General features: G+C 45.3%; 1 protein-coding gene across 1 annotated transcript in view; it reads left to right on the top strand.

Moving 5' to 3' along the window:
- CA10 (carbonic anhydrase X) overlaps positions 1-20,404 on the top strand; it is a 567,105-nt gene that overhangs the window by 84,711 nt on the left and 461,990 nt on the right. Inside the window, exon 2 of the mRNA XM_015411124.1 lies at positions 15,583-15,657. Coding sequence (XP_015266610.1) covers positions 15,583-15,657 — 75 coding nt within the window. The remainder of the gene's footprint in view (positions 1-15,582; positions 15,658-20,404) is intronic.

Here is a 20,404-nt window from a genome sequence, read left to right as displayed (position 1 = left end):
CAGTGCTGACGCCGCCAGCCTCTCTCATCTTGGGGCGGGGCGGAGCAGAGGGCCGGGGAGGGGGCCCACAAGACCCGCAGGGGGGTCGGGCCCCATGGGCCCCACGTGAGCTACGGGCCTGCCTGCACGTATAAATTTTTGTCGTGGAAAGCGGGGTAGGATTACTTAGACATGCTTTGTATGGGGAGGGAGATGCAAGGAAGAAGCATGAGCCCACCAGCAAGTTTTTGTTGTTCAGTCGCACAATCGAGTCCGACTCTTTGCAACCCCATGGACCAGATCATGCCAGGCCTTCCTGTCTTCCGCCGTCCTCTGAAGTTGGCTCAATTTCATGTTCGTTGCATCTATGACACTGTCTATCCATTGCATCCTTTGCCGTCCCCGTCTTCTTTGACCGTCAATCTTTCCCAGCATCAGGGTCTTCTCCAGTAAGTGCTCCCTTCTCATTAACTAGCAAGTTAAGCTTGTGCATATGTTGGTTAAATGTGACTTTCTAATGAACCATTTACAGTTGCTACCTCCTCGATTATCCACTGACTTGTTTACAGTTTGGAAGTGACCATTATATGGGATTGATTGTTTCTATAGAAAATAGACAATATTTTCACCATTTTTGCAGTCCTAATAGGTAGTTACAAACTGGGGGCCTATGGAATAGTGAGTGTGTGGGGCAATTTGGAAAGCCTCCCCCCCCCCATCCCCAAATCTTCTCCTCCAGGGCAACTTCCACATGGCAAGGATTTTCTGCTTTTCTTTCTTCATTGATGTGAACTCAGAGGCATGCATGTTGGTGACTGAGCTTCCACACAGAGTATTCTGCAGTGGAGCAGTGAATTCCCACCTCACACTAGGGAAGTTTTACCTTCTCCATTCCTTTCCAGACAATTGTGGCTGAAAGACTTCATTAAAAAAAATGAAGGAGGTCCACCAGCAAGACCAGATATCTGTAGATATCTCTACGGATGTTGAATTAACGCTCCTGTTAAACTGTTTTCTCTTACTTCCAACTGTCTAACCTCTGACTAAAGCTCAAATAGTCATATTTTAACTTGTCTCTGAGAACACAATTCTATTGGTTGCTTCAGCGCACCAATCTAGTTGGCTCTTTTACTGCTCACAGTTTCTGTGCTCACAGGGGGGTGGTAAATGCTGTTCCCACAAATCTGCCTGTTTCCTGGAGGCCTTGGATCTAACCCTGTGTAGCTTGCTTCTGAATTAATGACGCTAGTTCATCCATCCCCTGGATGTGAAAAAAGAGCATCCATCCTGAGGTAGAGCTCTGTGTAACTTGAAAGTGTGTGTACTGGATTTTAAACATTGGTTCATCTTAATCCAAAATTATTGTTTCACTGGCACCTGGTTCAGTTATAAATAAACTTTTTTTAAGGGTGGCAGATTGGAACATTTCAAGGTCACGGATTGAGAATGTGTGGTCACAAAATGCTTTTCTTAGTTTTCAGCAGCTGCACTATGGAATCCTAACCATTTTCAAGCTCTTTTCTGCTCCCTGTTCACTTACCTTTCTGCTAATGCTGGGATCACTATTTACAGTGTGATCCTAAGGAGAGTTAGCTCCAGTCTAAGCCCCTTGAAATGAATGGGTTTAGACTGGAGTAACTCTCTTTAGGATTGCACTGCCATTCAGTAATCTGGTACACACTTGCGGGAGGGTAAGGTTCATTGCTTTGGTATAATTATTGTAGGATTGCTCTGTTAGGGTGCAGCCTTTCAGAACTGAGGCAGATTTTCTCACATCTCTCTTCAGCATACTGAACTCTGTGTTGATGCCACTTGGAGGTTAGGTTGAAATAGGTAAGGGAATCCCTAGAAGAAAATCAGAAACATTGCAGAATCCATAACAGGAAAGCTGCTTTTAGTTTTGTTTACTGTTTTGCATGCATAATATAGAGCTGCTTGAACGATGGTCCCTCTGATCAATAATGTGTTCAATCTTCCCATTGACAGCCAAAATGGGGAAGGGGAGGCTAACATAGCAAATACATAACCTTGCTGTTTTAGAATGGGCAATAGAATTGGAGGACTCGCTTAAGCAGAAATAGTTATTTCACTGACCTTTATAAATTAAGGTGGATCCAAATCCTAGTGAAGTCACAGGGGGAAGATTTCTTCTTATATGAAGGGAACAATTGTGCAAACATTCATAAGTGGAATGGTCTTTCTTAAAGGGTTTTTTTTGGGGGGGGGAGAGAGAGAGAGAGAGAGAGAGAGAGAGAGAGAGAATGCAGTGTAGCCCCCTTTTACTTTGTTTGCCGCACATATGGAAGATGTATTCATCTTTCGTCTTCTCGTGGAGCCCCACATTGGGACTGTGCTTGCACAGGCCAGCTGCGGGACATTTTTTTTCTAGCTCAAAAACTCCAAAGAGGGGGCACCCTGCTCTTTTTTTTGGAGCCAATGCATGTATGGGATTCCTGCCCAATGCATCACGTGCTCTGTTGGCAGGCACCCCCTTTCCTCAGTTTCTTTTTCATCACGAGGATAGGAAGCTTTCTAGTGCACGCCATTGATTTTCTTTGTTGTTATTGTGGATGAAAGAAGACTCCTTTTTGTCCACTGAGGACTCGTTTTGTATTCTGTCAGGAGTTTATTTTGTGGGAGGCAAGCCCCATTATCCAGGCTCTCCCTGTATGTTGTGCTTGTAGTCCCTCATCATGGCGTCCAAGGCACTGTTTAAAAATGTGCAAAATGTGGAACAAAGATGACACACAGTGACAAGCATAAACTCTGCCTTCTGTGCTTAGGAGAGGACTACAGTGTTGGAGCTTGTTCAGTTTGCCAGCGCTTTACCTCAGAGTCTTAGTCAGATAGGGCCTCTAGGCTGAAAACTGTGCTGTGGGAGAAGGCATTGTCCTCCAAGGTGACTCTGAGCTTGAGCTCTACTAACTTGGGTCTGCTTCCCTCGGTTCCAACTACTGAACCCCGTTCTGGGCCCCCATAATTCCATTTGGTTCTGATCGGGATGGCTCCAATCCCTCCAAAAACAGCCACTTCAGTCATTCCAAAATTAGAATCTAGATGCCTGCATTTGCCTTCTCCAGGACTGTCAACCAAGGTCTGGTCATATATGGAACCTCCTGCGAAGAAGCATAGGAAATCAAAGCATAAGAAGATTAAGTCTGCTCCCAAGTTGAGATGTGTCAAGTCTTCTAAGGGTCCAGAGACTGATCAGGACGTCATCCTGGTTCCCCCACGCACCCTGTCACTGCATCTAGCCTGCATCTATGTGAGACTACCAACTTTTCCTCTGGGAAAGTCTTTCACAGTACCTGGACAAGTTGTCTGATGAATCCAAGTCTCTGGCTAATCTTATCCAGTCAGAGGTGATTAAACTCTTAAAACAGGAGATTAACATGGGACATACTGCTAATATATCAGCCCAAGCTATGGCCTCTGCCATAGTCCTCAGGAGGCACTCATGGCTATACAACACTGCTCTCCCTCTGGAGACTCACTGTAAAGTTGAGGGTCTCCCCTTTTAGCAGTCCATGGTTGAGTTCCTCTCCACTATGAAGAACCGCCAGAGAGCCAGATCATTGAGCATGTTTTCCTCAGCTCCAGCCCAGAGACGATGTTTCTCTCAAAGGCATTTGGCTTTGCTACCCTTTCTACAGGGGTGAGAGACAGCACCATCAGCTGTCATTCATGTATCCTCAACATCCTTTCCAGTTTTCCTCCTTTTCAAAAAGAAAGGGTGCCCTCACGGCCGAGGCCTTCTCAACAGAACTCTCAGAGGGATCAGGACCAACAGCCAGCAAAGTTCTGACTATCTGCCCCAGTAGTTGCAGATATTGCCAGTTTTAAGGATAGGCTGGCAGAATTTGCAGAGGCTTGGTGCTGGATTAGTTCTGATAGTTGGGTTTTGGCTGCAGTTGAGGAAGATTACAGATTAGAATTGTTGTTTGAACCCCCTAGTCACCCAGCTTTGACTGCAGTGGATAGCCCCTACCCAAAACTCAGAGTTCACCTAGGGGAACTTCTGCAGAAGGACGCAGTGGAACAAATCCCAGGCGGGCTTCACTCCTGGGGTTTACATTCAAGATTTTTTTATAGTGGATAAAAAAATACACCAATCCCATAGGAAGTATTTACGGTTCAGACAGGGCTCTGAGGTATTTCAATACACATCCCTCCCATTTGGTCTTGCTACTGCACCAAGAGTATTCATTAACTGTATAGCTGTTACCTGCACACATAGGGTTGCTCTATTTTTCCATACCTAGGCAATTGGCTTATTGTGGCCCCCAGTCGTGACATACTGAATGACCATATTCACGTGTAGCAGGTTAGGCCTAGTGGTGAATTGGGGAAAATCTTGCCTTGAATCCTCTCTGCAAGTACAATTCATTGGTGCCTCCCTTGATGCCAACACAGGGAGAGCTGTTTTGCCTGCATATCATAGGGCATTAAGGCAATGGTGTTAAGCTGTATTAGAAAACATTGGAAGCCAGTGAAGGCAATTCAGTGGCTATTAGGGCTTATGGCCTCAACCAATGTGATGATTCTATTAGCAAGACTACACACGCAGAGCTTGCAAATCTGGTTTATTAAGAAGTATGACCCCAACAAATCTCCCGGGATGCTGTTTTTTGATACCTAGGGTGGTGGTTAGGTCTCTGTGGTGGTGGCTAGATGACACTGACTTGTTCTCAGGGATCCAATTTGGGTTCTGGATTCCACAGGTCACTCTAACCATGGATGCTCTGCTATTAGGTTGGGGTGCCCACTGCAAAGAGGTTTCGATGCAAGGCTGGTGGCCTTTAATGCACAATACTCCCCATATTTGAGTCCTGTGACTTCATGTTGTAAGATTTACCCTTACCTCCTTTTCGTATGTTCTCAGAGGCAAGAGGGTACTAATCCAAAAGGACAACACTGCAACAGTATATTATTTCAACAAACAAGGAGGCACGGGTTCCCAGTGGCTTTGCTTAGAGGCAATAGCAGCTTGGGAAATACCCATGAGCATTGGAGCCCTTCCCAGCGCCATCCATGTAGCAGGGACTTCGAATAGCAGGGACGCAGACAACCTGAGCAGGGTCTATCAGACCAACTATGAATGGCCTATCCGGCATAGATGCATCAAGGCTGTTTGCCACAGCCGAATTCAAGAAAGCACCAGAATTCTGCTCCCTAGTGGGCAGTGATCTGACTTCCCTGGGAAGTCCAGATCCCTTGGTCAGGCACACTCTTCAATACATTCCCTCCCATCCCTCTCCTAAACTCTGGTGAGTAGCTTGCTAATGGTCCCAATGTGGGGCTGCACGAGAAGACAGAAGGTGAAAACAGAGTTGCACTTACCCTTAACTGTTGTTCATCAGTGTCTTCTGTGCAAACACACATTCCCTACTTCCTGCCCCGCTGTGAGCTCTCACAGGGCTTATTGTGCCATGGAAGGAGGCTCACAGCAGCTTAGCAGGGAGGGGGGACCTGCTGATGGAGCACATAACGCATTGGGCAGGAATCCTGTGCATGTGTTGGCTCTGAAAAAAGATACCCCCTCTTTGGAGTTTTTGAGCTAGAAAGAAAATGTCCCACAGGTGGCCTGTGCAAATGCAGTCTTAATGTGTGTCTGCACAGAAGATGTTGATAAACAACAGTTACAGGTAAGTGCAACTCTGGGGGTTTTTTTGGGGTTTTTTTTGCTGTCACTGCATTATGTGACCTTGGATCAGTGAGCATCACCAGCTTATTTTGTAAATAGTCTGAGGAGGCTAATGCAGTCTACTTCAACCCTTCTGTCGTCACTTGTGCCACATGCTGGTTTGTTTGTATGAAAGTGAGTACCTCATTAAAGAAGTACCGGCTTTCCAGCAATTAAGTACTAACTTCCCCACAGTCTTTCTTGCTTATATTTATATGAATGCTTCATCATGTTCTATCTCCTGGCTACTGCCCTGCATTTCATTTCTCATCGTTGGGAGTCTTTTTTAAAAAGCTTAAAAAAAAAAAAAGATCCTGATTACATGATTTTTTAAATTTACATTACATTTTCCTCCTTAATGGGAACCCAAATGGCTTATCACATTGTTATCCATTTTGCACCATATCTTCAGGTGCAAATTGGCCATTAAGCTCAGCGAGACATTTTATAGTGGGCTGCTGCTCTAAGGGGCCAGTGGTGAAACCCCCCTCCACAACTATCAGGGAGAAGCTACCAGATGGGCTCTAGAGTTGTAGCAGTGGCGCAGCTGTGCTCCACTAGAGCACAAAAGGGAAGGTGGTAGAGCACTGAAGGAAGCAGCCAACTGTCATGCCCACCGTGCTGCCCGACCCAGTGGACCCTGATCCCGGGGACTCTGCACCTTCCACATCCAAGGAAGAGCTCCCTGCACCCCTGGACGTAAGTTTTGCAGAGGATGAACACCGACTGCCAGAAGGGTTCACACCTGGAGCTGCTCCTGCAGAGCCAAGCGCAAGCTCCACACCCCCTGATTCCCCTCCACCTGTAGCTCGTTTAAGAGACCAAAGGAGATGGGATTTGACAACCCGGCACAGGGAATCACGCATGCGTGGGAGGCGTCCTCTGAGTCCAGAGTATTAACTGGAGCCAGGACTCTGTAATCAGCCGGCAATTAGGAACACAGGGAACGGGCTTTTAAGGAAGCCCTCTTCACTACCTACCTCATGCTGGCAATTGATCACATGATTGAATCGCTGCACCTTGGATCTTGCATCTTGTTTCCTGACTTTCTGCTTGACTCCCTGGGCTTTTTTACTCCGGACCGTGTGACGTCGTTCTTCTGGCTCCCTGACCTTAGAATGTGTAACCTGACTCTGAACAATGGCTTTCAGCTTTACAACTCGAACTGCCAATCTCCGGTAAACCTTAGACTGTGCAAGTGACCTGATATTTTGGATTACGCTTTTGTTTCTCTGCCTATCTGGTGCTCTGACCTCAGCCTGCGTTTTTGGATACTCTGTGCCTTACCTAGCCCACCCCGCCGGGGCAATCGTGATACCAACTGTAAGCTACGGCACTAGCAGAGGAGCTAACCCATCAAAAGGGAAGCTGGGAGCAAACTTCTACTGGTGGCTGGTGTAGAAGAAGAGTGCTCCACCTCTAGCAGGCAGAATCTAGGATCGCTGGGTCCTACACAGGGGTCATTTCGTAGAAAAAGAGGTGCAGGAGCTCATTAGCATAACTCATTAGCATAACTAATTTGCACATGCCACACCCCCTGACATCACCAGAAGTGTGTCATAAGGCAACACCCACCGCTCAGGTTCCACTGGACTGTTTTGGATTGCTAGCTATTGGGGGTGGGGGGAACATGCAGATCTGTCCTCGCAGAGGAGGGAGAGCTTGTACCTGAATAAAACTTGGTCTTAAACGTGCCACTGAACTGTTTTGGGCCGGGGGGCTCTGCAACTTACCTGGCTGCTTCTTGCTTTGACTGAGGGCTGCTGGGAGCAGGGGGTGGGGCTTGTCGCATGTTCCCCCGCCCCGGGCTCTTTACTGCCAGAGCTCTGCTCCTGTGTGCTCCTGCAGGAAATGACCCCTGGTCCTACAGCACCTTTGAGAGGGAGTCAGGGTGATTCCCCCCTCACAGCCATTACAGTGTTTCTGGGCATATGGTGGCTGAGATCCTCTCCAAGGGCAACCTGAGAAAAACAGAACATCTAAACCTAAAACAGGAGCTTCTGGCAAGCCTTGACCTTCCCTTTTTTAAAAAAAACAATTTATTAGGATATATTAAAAAGTTAAACATATATCAATACTTAAATCGTTATACATCCTTTCCACCTCTTTCTCTCCCCCCCCCCCCTTTTCGGCTTCCCACAGTGCTCCAACCTCCAGCTCATTTCTTATCTTCACTTCATACCTCTCTTTTTCATAATTCATCTATAGGTAACTTATCTTTCAACTGTTATTCATATACATTTATCTATTTTCTACTATCTTGTAGTTTTCAGTAGTTATCAAAGCAAATCAAATTGTCTTTTACATCCCAATATTTTTCTAAGTATTCTTTAAAGTCTTTCCAGTCTTCAAAAAATTCTTCTGCTTCCAAGTTATTAAGTTTCCTTGTCATTTTGTCCATTTCAGCAAGCCTTGATCTTCCTGTATTGGATGTCCATACCTTGTGTACTTGCAAAGGAAACTATAATCCTCAGGGTCCCTAGTGGCTTCTGGACAAGGAAAAGAGGCAGCAGGAGATTAAAACAGAAAGTCAGACTAGAGCAACACAAAGCAGGTCAGATGGAAACAGAGAGGGAGTTGAAATATTTGGCTGTAAGTGTTTGTGTTGGGGAAATGATTGAAGGTGTGACTGGGAGGGGCAGATAGAGACAAAAATGGTATCTCAGAAGTGGCAAGAGGTTGGTCAGTTCTGGTTTGGAAGGAAGGTTAGAACAGCTCCAGGAACAGACTGTGCAGACCTCTACATTCACCAGAGTTCTTTATCAGGGTATATATTCTGCAAACCACGATAAAGGGGTGGGATGTGGGCAAATGACACTGTCAGGACAAATATCTTCTCATGCCATCTGTATTTATAATTGCAAGAAACAAAGTTTCCCTTTTGCTCTCTTTCTCTCCATCCTGCCTTGGGAATGGGGGGGGCAGGGAGGAGAGAGAGAGAATTTTGTAACTAAGTGTGGGGGGTGACTGCATTTGGAATACCATGAGCAGTTTTGTTGTCCCATTTGAAAAAGGTATTGCAGAGCTAGAAAAATCATTAAAAGAGGGCAACTAAAATGAGCAAGAGTAGAAATCTTTTTCCTGTGAGGAATGGCTAAAGAGTTTGGGGCTTTTCAATTTTTTAAAAAATTGGTAACTGGCAGCCAGGCAGAGATGATGTAAGTTTATAAAGTTATGCTTTGGTGGAAGAAGAAGAGAAGATATTGGATTTATACCCCGCCCTTCACTTGGGAGTCTCAGAGCGGTTTACAAACTCCTTTCCCTTCCCCTCCCCACAATAGACACCCTGTGAGGTGGGTGGGTCTGAGAGAGCTCTGACAGAAACTGCTCTTTCAGGAACAGCTGTGCCAGAGCTCGTGACTGACCCAAGGTCACATCAGCAGGTGCAAGTGGAGGAGTGGGGAATCAAACCCGGTTCTCCCAGATTAGAGTCCGCACACTTAACCACTACACCAAGCTGGCTCTCAAACTGGTGGAAGGGTTGAGTTTAGCACTTGTAGCTACCCAGTGAAACAGATAAACAGTACATTCCAAACAGACAAAAAAATATTTGTAATAAAACATTTAACTTGTAGAAATCCCACAGGATGCAATGATGGCTGATAGCCTTTAAAGGGAGACTGGACAAATTCACGGTGAATAGATACCATTAGTGGCTATGAGTCGTGATGGCTAGATTGAAACTCCATGTTCAGAGGTAGTGGAACAGTGAAAGCTGTTAGAGGGAAACAACAGAGGAGGGGCTTTGGCCTCTGTGTTCCTGTTGGCAGGCCCTCCATGGCAATTGAATGCCATAACAAATAGGATGCTGGAGTAGATGGACCATTGGTCTAATCAAGCAGGGCTACTTTGCAATTAAAAATATGTTCATGTATGATAGAAAAGTCACAAGCCTGCAATTTGTAGCAGTGGTCATGGACATAATAAGGATAAGACCCTGCTGGATGGGGAAAAAGGATGCGTGATCTGGTCCATGGGGTCGCGAAGAGTCGGACTCGACTGTGCGACTGAACAACAAAAGAGCAGATGCCACATCTGATGCCTGCCCTGACCTCATAGGTGAAGGAAGTGTGTCTATTCAGTTTTGGGGACAGAAGGATACTCTGCGTATGGTTAGAGGTACTCTCTACTATATTACTGGAATACTCCAGAGTCCCTGCACTGTGAACTGACATAGGGCTCCTTACCCAAAACCAGACTTGTAACACCGAGGAAGAACTACTGTGGATTTCCCTCAGTAAACACCCCCTAGTCCTCCCCTGTAGAACAACAACCCTGTGAGTTTCAGAGGGTAGCCATGTTAGTCTGCAGTAGAACAGCTAGGTTCGACTCCACTAGCACCTCAGAGACCAAAAACATTTTTTTTGGGGGGGGGGATTAGCTTTCATGAGATACCTGATGGGATCTGACAAAGGGAGCTCCAGTTCTTGAAAGTCATACCCCCAAACGTTTTGCGAGGTAGGTGAGGCTGAGGGGTTATGAAGGGCCCAAGTTTACCTGGTGAGCTTCCATGGCAGTTGTTGTTGTTGTTGTTCAGTCGTACAGTCGAGTCCGACTCTTCGCGACCTCATGGACTAGATCCCGCCAGGCCCTCCTGTCTTCCGCTGTCCTCTGAAGTTTGCTCAGTTTCATGTTCGTTGCAGAGCAGGGTCTAAAACCTGGTGGTCTCAGGTCTTAGTCCAACACTCTAACCACCGCACTACACTAGTTGAATAGATGTATGTGTATTCATCCATCCTCAGTTTTATTGAGGTGTTCTGACACGAAATAATTATGTGTGATCTCCTGCATGAACAAGAAGCAATGCATTATCCAGTAGGAAAAGAAGCATTGATGGGAACAGCAGCCATTGCCAGATTCAAGATATTGCTTGCATGCTTGCCAAGCCCATTACATAGCAGGGAGCAGGACTGAAGATGAGTCCTCCACCTGCCATTGTAAGCAACTTTCGGTCACAGGGGACTCATCAGTTAGAACAATTCCTTGCATCTGATACATTTCCGTGAGCAACTTGAACAAAAACATGGTTTATGGCATCACAGGATGGACTTGATCTGTTTGTTCAGACAAGATTACTTTGGGAACTTTCTCATAAATGTATTTCTATAAGTCTGGCATTAAAAAAAGAATTGTGTTATGGGCATTGTTGTTTAAGTTGTCGGTTTTTAAAGCCCCTTTCTTGGTAGCTGGAATTGGTAACCCATTTGTAAGGTCAGACTGACTTTGGAGGGAGCCAGGCATAATGCCATCTCATCAGATGGACATGAGATTAGACAGGGTAGACACAGTGTGTGTGTGTGTGTGTGTGTATGTGAGTGTATGTTCGCATGCGAGTGCGTCAGACAGTATGCCCAGCAAGGAGCATTTGTATGCTTGTCTCATTCTGATTTCACAGCTCTGTGTTTTTGAGACTTCTGTTACTAATCCAGTTTTAATGCAGATTAAGGATGAAAAAATACCCAGCTTCCTTGCTCATCTTCTAAGATCTCTTGACCTTTTGCATCAGACCAGTTGGAAGAATGGGTTAGATCAAAGTTTCAGCACATACACCCACCCACCCCGGATTTGTGTACAAATAGAAGCTCTGCTTTCATTTTCACAGAGAATGGCAAACACCGCTTGGTGGCATTCAGAGTGTATTTCAGATGCACAGTATATTCCTGTATATTATGTTCTTTGGGTGCAGTTTTCTCAATAGTGCTTTCCTGGAGCTGGTGCCAACTGTAGAGATTTCACAGGTGAATATGGCCCTGGGAATCACCTCGCTTGCCTCGTAACATGAACATAGTCTTTGCTTTCCTGCCAGGCTGTACAATTCAGGATTGGCTCTGACTGTGTTTTTCATCCTTCCTCTGTTATTTTAAATGACCCGCTCTGGCACCTTAATCCTTGGGCATTTGCTTAGTGTATCCAGCTTCAGCATAATCCCAACAGAACATTAGCGCAGCCCCTCTAAACTCCGTAGTTGCTGGCGCAGCACGATATCGGATTGGGTAGTTAGTATTGCCTCCCTTGAGCTTCTTTTTAGCATGCTTAGCTTGATGCTTGTTGACCTGATAAGGATTTTATAAATGTCGAGTAACGACAGCCTCGCCAGGTCATTGCCTCTTCCTACAACTGATATGCTTGCACTCTCAGCTAGTCATTTGAGTACAAAACCATGATTATCTGTTTTCTTGTACTGCTGGAAACTCATAAGCAGGAAAATACATATAAAGACAGACTTTCCACTTTTCTCTTCATCTTTCCTGCATCAGTTAACAGTAAATAGTAGAGTTCATATATATGTATGATTGGCCCCGGTCACACTGGGGGAAATAGGTGCGGCCAAAGTGTGGCTTTTTTGAGCCGCACCAAAAGAGAAGCATGGCGGTGATATCAGACAGATCCCCCCAGCCGCCGCGCAGTTCCTCCCCGGCACGATCAGATGCCGGGGGAAGCCACAGACCGCAGAACGAGGCGAGCCCGCTGTGCATGCATGTGCATGCGCAGTTCGGCAGGACCTCGCATGCTGCGGGAGAGACAGGCGCGCCGGCGATCACACGTCCACCCATGCAATGGATTTTTCAGTAAGTACTAGTGTTTCATAGGGGTTTTTTTGATCCGCATCTTCGGCCAGAAGAGACGGGTTGGGGACGGGTGCACGCCGCTTCCCAGATGTTGCAGTGTGATCGCGCCCGCTTGATGCACCCTGATCCGTCCTTCTTGTCGATCAAAGCCTCCTGTGTGACACGGGCCTGTATACATTAATATGTCTGTATGTTAAGTGCCATCAAGGATAGGCCTCAGAAGGGCAGGTGGATTATCTGAAGTTTTTCGCATCGTGGAATCTGAATCTATTTTATGAGTATCCCAGTGTTGAAAAAGGGCTTTCTATATATCTTTATATAGGTTCATAGATATAGATAAGTATTTATGTAAAATTTTAAAAATCTGTATTTTGCTTTTCAGCAAAATTCTCAGTAATACATTGTAATACTGTCTAACAAAGCATTAAAATACATACAATGATCATATACCACAATTACCAGAAAATGTAAATGATTACCCAGCAGTGACCCATGTCAGGAAGAGGTTAGAGTTTCAAACCAGGATGTGGAGGCCTGGGTTTATACCACTGTGTGATCTTGTGCCATTCTTTCTCTGTCCACCTAATCCACCTCACTGAGTTGTTGAGAAGATAAAATAGGAAAGGGAGAATCCTCTGGGCTCCTTCTGTCAACTTTTCCACTAGCGTAACAGTCAGCTTGATATAATGGTTAATGTTTCGAACTAGGATCTGGGACATTTGAAACACTACTCGGCCATGGAAGCTCACTGGGAGACCTTGGGCCAGTCACACTCATCCTAAACTACTTTACAAGGTCCTTGCTGGGAGAATAAAATAGAGCAAGGAAGACTCTTTTAGGGACTCTTTTAGGTCCCCCTTGGGGGGAGAGGTAGGGTATAAATATCCAAATAAATAACATGGAAGAAGTACAATCTAATCCAGTTCTCACTCCAGCCCTCCTTCCATGTGGGTTTTTGTCACTGCAGGTCTCATCACCTCCATCATAGCCTTTTGAGTGGCGAAAAGGAATGCTTGCTTTCCCTTTATTCTTCAGAAAGGCTGGTAGGATCCAACCCTATGCATCTCAGCTACTGGTTTTAATTAAAAATGTGACCGACTTTAATTGCAAGCCACTTTGGGAGTCAGTCTGGCTGCAACGTAAGGTAAAAATATCAAATAAATATGTTTCCTGATCTGAAAAATTAAGGGAGAGGGTACTCCTTCAAGTATCCCAGACTGAGATGTTAGAAGGGTTGAAAGGTTTCCACCTTTTACTCTCTCATTACCAACATGACATTGCACACTCTTGTCACACCGTGGCATGACCAAGAAACAGAATCTCCATCCTTGAAGCTGTTAACAGTAAAAGTATCCAGATGTTATATTCCCCAACCCAGCAGTTAAGTTTGATTGAGACCCAGTTTACAAAAACAATACAGCAAGGTAAAGTTTTGTTAAAGATTTTAACATTGCGTGTCTGCTTGTGTTCAGCACTGTTCATTCATACTACAGTGGCTGAGATCGTCCACAGACTGTACAAGTCTGAGGCTGAGCACATGCTTGGCAGGTAGCTGAGAGGTTTCCATAGTTCTATAAAAAGACAGAGTACACATCTTTGTAGTCTGAGGCTGCTGAAAGTAAGATTTCATCTTTGTATTATTTGATTAATTTTTTTTCTGCAGGTGTTGTTATTAGAATGGAACATTTTCTGCGTTATAAGTCTAACTCTAGTTCAAATACTTCCTTTCTGCTCAACAGTCATGAAAGCTTACAAGCTAGCTCAGTTCAAAGGAAGTTGATGGTCTTACGGCCAAGATATTAATTGTTCTTGGATATGGGCAAACTGGTTTCCAATCTCAGATTTTTTTTCGGGGGAATTTTTTTACAGTCATTTTCATGATTTGGGTTGCAAATCTTAGCAATTCTTCCCATCACCAGACTCTTCTAATGTAGTCTTAATCTTAATTTTAATAAGTGTATTTGGATATTTTATTGACTGTATTGTTTTAGACTTATATTGTATAAATTGTTATGTTGGTTTTAAACTGTTGTAAGCCGCCCTGAGCCGCCTTGGCGGGAGGTCGGGGTAAAAGTCGAATAAATAAAATAAATAAATAAATGAGCAGACAGTCTGTTTCCTGATACACGGATCTATACAGAGTCCACATGTGAAGGGGGGGGGAGATACACCAGTTGACCTTGGCTCGACACACTGGGAGCAAGCCTGGCCAGTGCCTCAGGGGCTTTTATCTGACCCAGCTGTTGGTTGTGTGGGCCTAAACAAGAGATGACAGGCATACGCCCCGTTATTGCCTTCTCCCACACAATCAGCCCCGTCAGCACTGACTGTGTTGTGTATTGACTCCATCTAAACCTATGTTAAGCTTGAGACCTCAGCCGGATTCTAATCTGAAACAACACCATTGGCTGAAGCTAGGGTTGCCAAATGAATCTTACCTGGTGGCGGCGGGCTCCTGCCCGGCGTCTGGAGGGTGTGCACGCGCGGGGGGGTGGGGTTTCCCCCGGGCCCGATTCCGCGGGGGCGGAAATCGGGCCTCAAAAGCGGGGGGAAATCCGCCCCCCCGGGGGGATTTGGGAACCCTAGCTGAAGCATATACTGTAACCAATTGAAATACAAGAGTCTGTGCTGGAGGGAAGACAAATGATTGGTTGTTATCTATGTAACATGATTGGATGTTAACTGTGTGAGGGCGTGGCTACCCCAGCCTGGGAGAATTTAAAAGGAACTATGCTCCACTGTTGTTTGTTGTTGTGTCGTCTGATGCTGTGTGATCTTTTGGAAGTTCTCGTTCTCAATAAAGCTGAATCACTTGTTACTTACTTCGTTGTTGAGTTGCATACTTAACAGACTGCACCTCATGAGCTTGCCTTTATTTCTGGGGCAGAAAATGGGTTCTGTATGCCAAGCAAAATTGTGTGGTGTGTACTGCTGTTTGGTATGCATGGCAGGAGGTGGGAAACATGGTTTTGCACCACTAGTTGCTGTTTGGAACCAGCCGCACACCTACAATTGGATTAATTTGTCATTCTTTCACAAGTTGAACATTGGTTGGTTTTTGGTGAGTGCATCGCAATGGACTCTTGAGACTCTCTAATAAGTGGAAAATATGCAAGAAGTCTTAATTTAATTCCAAGGTTTTCTTTTTCTTTTTTTAGCCTCACTGACAAGCTGGGCTTGCCATGCAACAGCAGTGTGAGCATTGGCCCTTCAAGTTGACAGCCATCATTGGTGGACTTTGTTTTATGAACAAGACAATTCTGATCCTTCTTGGGCATGGTGAATTGAGCCTGGCAAAAGTATAAGGAAATGCTGTTGCCCTAGTTTTATTTTTCCTTTTCCTTCCTTTAGCTCAGCAGAATTCACCGAAAATCCATGAAGGCTGGTGGGCTTATAAGGAGGTGGTCCAGGGAAGCTTTGTTCCGGGTAAGTGCAATATAGCGTGTTTCATTTATTCCTATGATGCATACAGTAGAAGTACTGATAAATATAAACTTACACATTATAACTCAAGTGAGTGTTGTGAAAATCAGTAGCACCCTACTTCCTACTTTACCCCAAGGTACATAATTGATGAAGATCCTCTAGCTTTTTGTCTTCATGTTTTGTTTTTTATTTCAAACCCTACTTCTTGACTAATTCTTGCTTGTGATGTGAAAGCAGAGGCAGGACAAAGAAGACGAACAACCACCTTCAGATACAATAGTGTTACCCTGCAATGAAAAAATGGGAGGATCCTAGTAAGGATCTTCATTTCTTCTGGGAAGTTGTCAGAAATTCTAACCCGAAGATCAGAAAGAAAGAGCAAATAGAAGAGAGTGAGGCAATCCTAAATAGAGTTTTACTCTTTAAAGCCCATTTAAGTCAGTGGGCTTACAAAAGTGTAACTCTGATTAGGATGGCACTGTAATAAATGAAGAGATGGACTCTGTACGGAGGGATAGTAAGCTAGATTTTAATGTGCAAAACAGTGTTGGTTACTCCAAGTGAAAGAGTATAAAGGTATATTTCCTGGACCCAGACTTTCCTGCTAGGGTGAATACATCGAGTAAGGAATCTGTTTTCACAAGCAATGGGAACAGCTCAATGGCAGTTCTGTTAATGGAGTGTTTGGAATGAGATCACTTTGGAAGTATAATGCACTCCTGCGGCAAAACCCTCTAAAGGGATCTGCAGCCTATGGAACCAAACATGGCTTTTTAAGAAAGTAAATGAAACAGTTAAGGTATATCGGAGGGGTCCGTGTGATGCTAAAATAGCCAGTATGTGAAGGGAATGGCAGGCAAAGGTCTTTGTAGGTCTAAGAGATGTTTTGCAGAAAATGATAGAGATGATCAGTTGCAAGTAATCCAAGTATGAATGTTGCACAGATTTACGCCAGTGCACTAAAACAGTAGCACAGGGTGCTCCTATGTATATTTATTGCTTATTGTGAGACCTTGTGTAAGCTGCGTCCAAATAATGGACTCACAACAAGCCATGTTTGGGCTGCAGAAACTTTATGAAATGCCTGTTATCAGTAATGGTAAGTTGTATAGTTCTGGTATCCAAATAAGCCTTCCTACACCAGCTCTTTGTTGATCTATTGCTCTGAATTATGAAGTAGTTTGCCTCTTAATATTAAAATGTTGCTGGCATTTAATTACAGAGGTTGCCATTAAGTGTAGAAGGGTGTGTCTCTATACTATGTGGGACAAATGTTAGTGTTGTATTGGGGAGCTATGATTGGTTCAAAGCTCCTTGGCATGTGCCCAGTATGGATCCCTTGTTTGAACATGTACATCTCCACACTTTATGGTGTTTAGGTCTTCCAACATTATTTTGTACACATCATGTGCACTTGGCTTGTGAATTATGAGCCAGCTGTTGAATCAGAGCATTTGTGATGCTGGATGCATATATGCTGTGGATGATTTCTTACATCAAAGAGAAATGACTCCTATTTTGATCACAGTAACTTGAAGCCCTTTAAAGTAATTTTATTCTAGGAGAGCAACCTTTAAATACACATCATCCTCTGATTTCTTTGTTATCCATTGATTGATAATAGAGTGTTCAGAACTGCTGACAAGATTAAAGATTACTTTTTTATCTGAGATAAGTGATCACAATAGGTGGGTAGTTATATGTAGTGCATGAGTTTTGTGTAGAAAGTAAGTGGCCCAAGTGACTGGATAATAATAATAATTGTTATTGTATGGCATTGTGTGTAGAATAATCAGGAGATCCTAAGATTGTCTGGCAGCCAGAAGTTCTAGCTCTTTTTTAGTGTTATGCACCACAAGGTGGCCAACTAGACTTGCTTTTAAGACAAAAGACATTTCAGAGGTGGTTTGCCATTGCCTCCCTCTGTGTCACAGCCCTAGTATGCCTTGGAGGATGCCCTTCCAAATACTAGCCAAGGCTGACCCTGCTTAGCTTCCAAGATCTGACGGGAGCAGGCTAGCCAGGACTATCCAGGTCAGGGCTCTTTACCTGGAGATGCCAGAGATTGAACCTTTGACCTTCCTTCTGCAGTGTAAGACAAGTGTTCTGCCACTGAGCCTCTTCACTCTCCTATACAGGACACACATATATAGTGTAATAACCAGTGATTTCTCAATAGATCCAAAAGGCACAGTTTGTCAATGCATAATATTGGCCTTCTGAACACACCTTGTTAGGGCTTGAATTTAAATAAGCAACCACACAGCCCCATTTCTATAAGTGTGCAGTGCAGCTGCTACTCTGTCTCATCAACTGCAGGCTTGAAGTGCCCAGCAAACGTAAAACTATTCCCTAAACATCCAGGAGCATAAATAGAATCGAAAGTAGAACACGCTAAAGCAATTCTACATCCATGCTCCAGGTCCTGCAGAGATTTGTCTTTGGCTAGCACTTCATAAATTGCAGCCATATGTTCTGTTCTGGATATTCGTGTTACTCCTCTGAAGGATGACAAGCCATTTCTGCTTTTTTGTTTTTCCTTTTGCTAAAACATTGCATGGATTTAGAATAAAACAAGTGGGAATCCGCAAGGACTTGCGGGAGGCATCTCATTTCCCCCTCCCCACTATTTCCTCTTCCCCTTTCCTGAAAGCCCCCATAGCCTCTCCCCTTTTCCTTAGGGTTGCCAGCTCCAGGTTGGGAAATTCCTGGAAATTTGGGGGTGGAGACTTGGGAGGCAAGGTTTGGGGAGGGAAGTGACTTCAGCAGGGTGTAATGCCATACAGTCTACCCTCTGAAGCAGCCATTTTCTCCAGGGGGATTGATCTCTGTCATCTGGAGAGCAATTGTAATTCTGTGTGATCTCCAACCCCCACCTGGCTGCTTTGGAGGGTGGAATCTACGGCATTATACTCTTCTGAGGTGCCTCCCCTCCTCAAACCCCATCCTCCCCAGGCTCCACCCACCAAATATTTAAGTATTGGGTGGTATCAAATCACCCAGAGGTTGTTGCCAGGCCTTGGGTTGTCAGCCTCAAGGTGGGACCTGGACATCTCCAAAATTACAGCTGAACTCCAGATGACTGAGATCTATCCCTCTAAGTTGAGAAAATGGTTCCTTTGGAGGGTGGATTCCGTGGTATTATATCTGGCTGAGGCTTCTCCTTTTCCCAAACCCTGGCCTCCTCAGAGCTGACCACAACAGCTCTAGGGATTTCCTAACCTGGAGCTAACAACCCTTCCTAGGTCTGGCCCCAATGAATTCCTTGAGCCCTCCCTCCTCCCCCTGCCTTTTGTTAATAGAACCTAGCCTGGAAAGCTATGGTAGCTTACCTACTTACCTACAGGCTCTCCTTTTATCATTTTGGGCTTTTAACCCCCCCCCCCCATATTTCTTTTTATTTTTTAGAGAGAGAGGGAGGGGAAGAGATTTTAAGCTCCCGTCTCCTCTCATAGAGCATCTCCTGCAGACTGCAGGGGGTGGGAATTACTGGGCACAGCAATACAATATTCAAAGCGACCCTGTGCATCAGAGACCACTGTATCCTGGCATTTAAAAGGTTAAGTGTGCTATAGTGGGAGGGGAAGGAAGGAGGGGAGCTGGCCAGTGTTCCCTCTAAGCTGAGTTAGTGTGAGCTAGCTCACAGTTTTTTAGCCTCTGGCTCACACATTTTTGTCTTCGCTCAGGAAGGATGGCTCCAGAGTAACCTAATTTATGCAGCAGCCAAACTGCTTGCTCACAACTTTGATGCCAGTTGCTCACGAAGTAGAATTTTTGCTCACAAGACTCCACAGCTTAGAGGGAACATTGGAGCTGGCATAATTAGTCTCTCTCTTTCTCTCTCTGGCACCTGTTGCACTGTAAAGGAAATAAATATGCATCTCTTTCTTGCTTAAATCACTTCTGCAGGGGCTCAGTAGCAGTTCAAGGCTAAAATGTGTGCATTCAGACTCCAGGTGCAACTGGTAAGGTATTAAACACAATGCTCTGATGGTGAGAGGGGCTCTCTCCAAAATATCTAGCCTTTCGCTTGAGCTTTTACTGGTCTTGGAAAGTGAAAGTAAATAAAGCCATGTGATAATGCAGAGGAGTGGAGCACCTTATGAAGCCTCTTGCAGAGTACAGTCTTTCCCCCAGAGGCTCACCATACACAGAAGCGCCTGGAAGGATCGTAGATCTCCAAGTAGAGGCTGCGGGGTCATTTCTGAAGTGGCGGTGTGTGCGGAGGGCTGTAGCCATGGGCTGTTGCCCTCGTGGCTTCAACAGCTGCTCCCAGCATTCTTAGCAGCAGGGCAGACGGTGACGCAGCTTCCCTTGAGCTCCTGAGTGTTCTAACATAGATCAGCAGGTAGAGAATGCCGTTTTACTTTGGGAGGGGATTTGAGTATCCCCCGTATACTTTTTAAAACATGTACGATTTTTCTGCAACCCTGGAGAGTACTCCAAGAGTGCAGAAAAACTTCTTTAGCCTCCAGGTGCCCTTGTTTTGCGGAAATAAGTATCCGCCCGGGGGGGGGGGCACTTGGGAATTAGATATATAGACAAGAAAGAGGACCCGCGAAACTCGCGGGGGGAGGAGCTGGGGAGCTCCACACTGAACAGGCGGCGGAGGAAGAAGCAGAAGCAGAAGTTCTCCGTCTCCTCCACCACCCCCTCAACTACCTCCCCCTGGCCTCTTCCCCCCCCCGCTCCGAGCAACCTCGAAGTGTGGCCTGCGCCGGTCTCCCTCCCTCCCGCCGCCGCCGCT

The sequence above is a fragment of the Gekko japonicus genome, unplaced genomic scaffold, assembly GCF_001447785.1.
Source record: "Gekko japonicus isolate JY-2015 unplaced genomic scaffold, Gekko_japonicus_V1.1 scaffold764, whole genome shotgun sequence".
Lineage (NCBI taxonomy): Eukaryota > Metazoa > Chordata > Lepidosauria > Squamata > Gekkonidae > Gekko > Gekko japonicus.
Note: the sequence above shows the minus strand (reverse complement) of the source record. Positions and strands in the feature narration are given on the sequence as shown.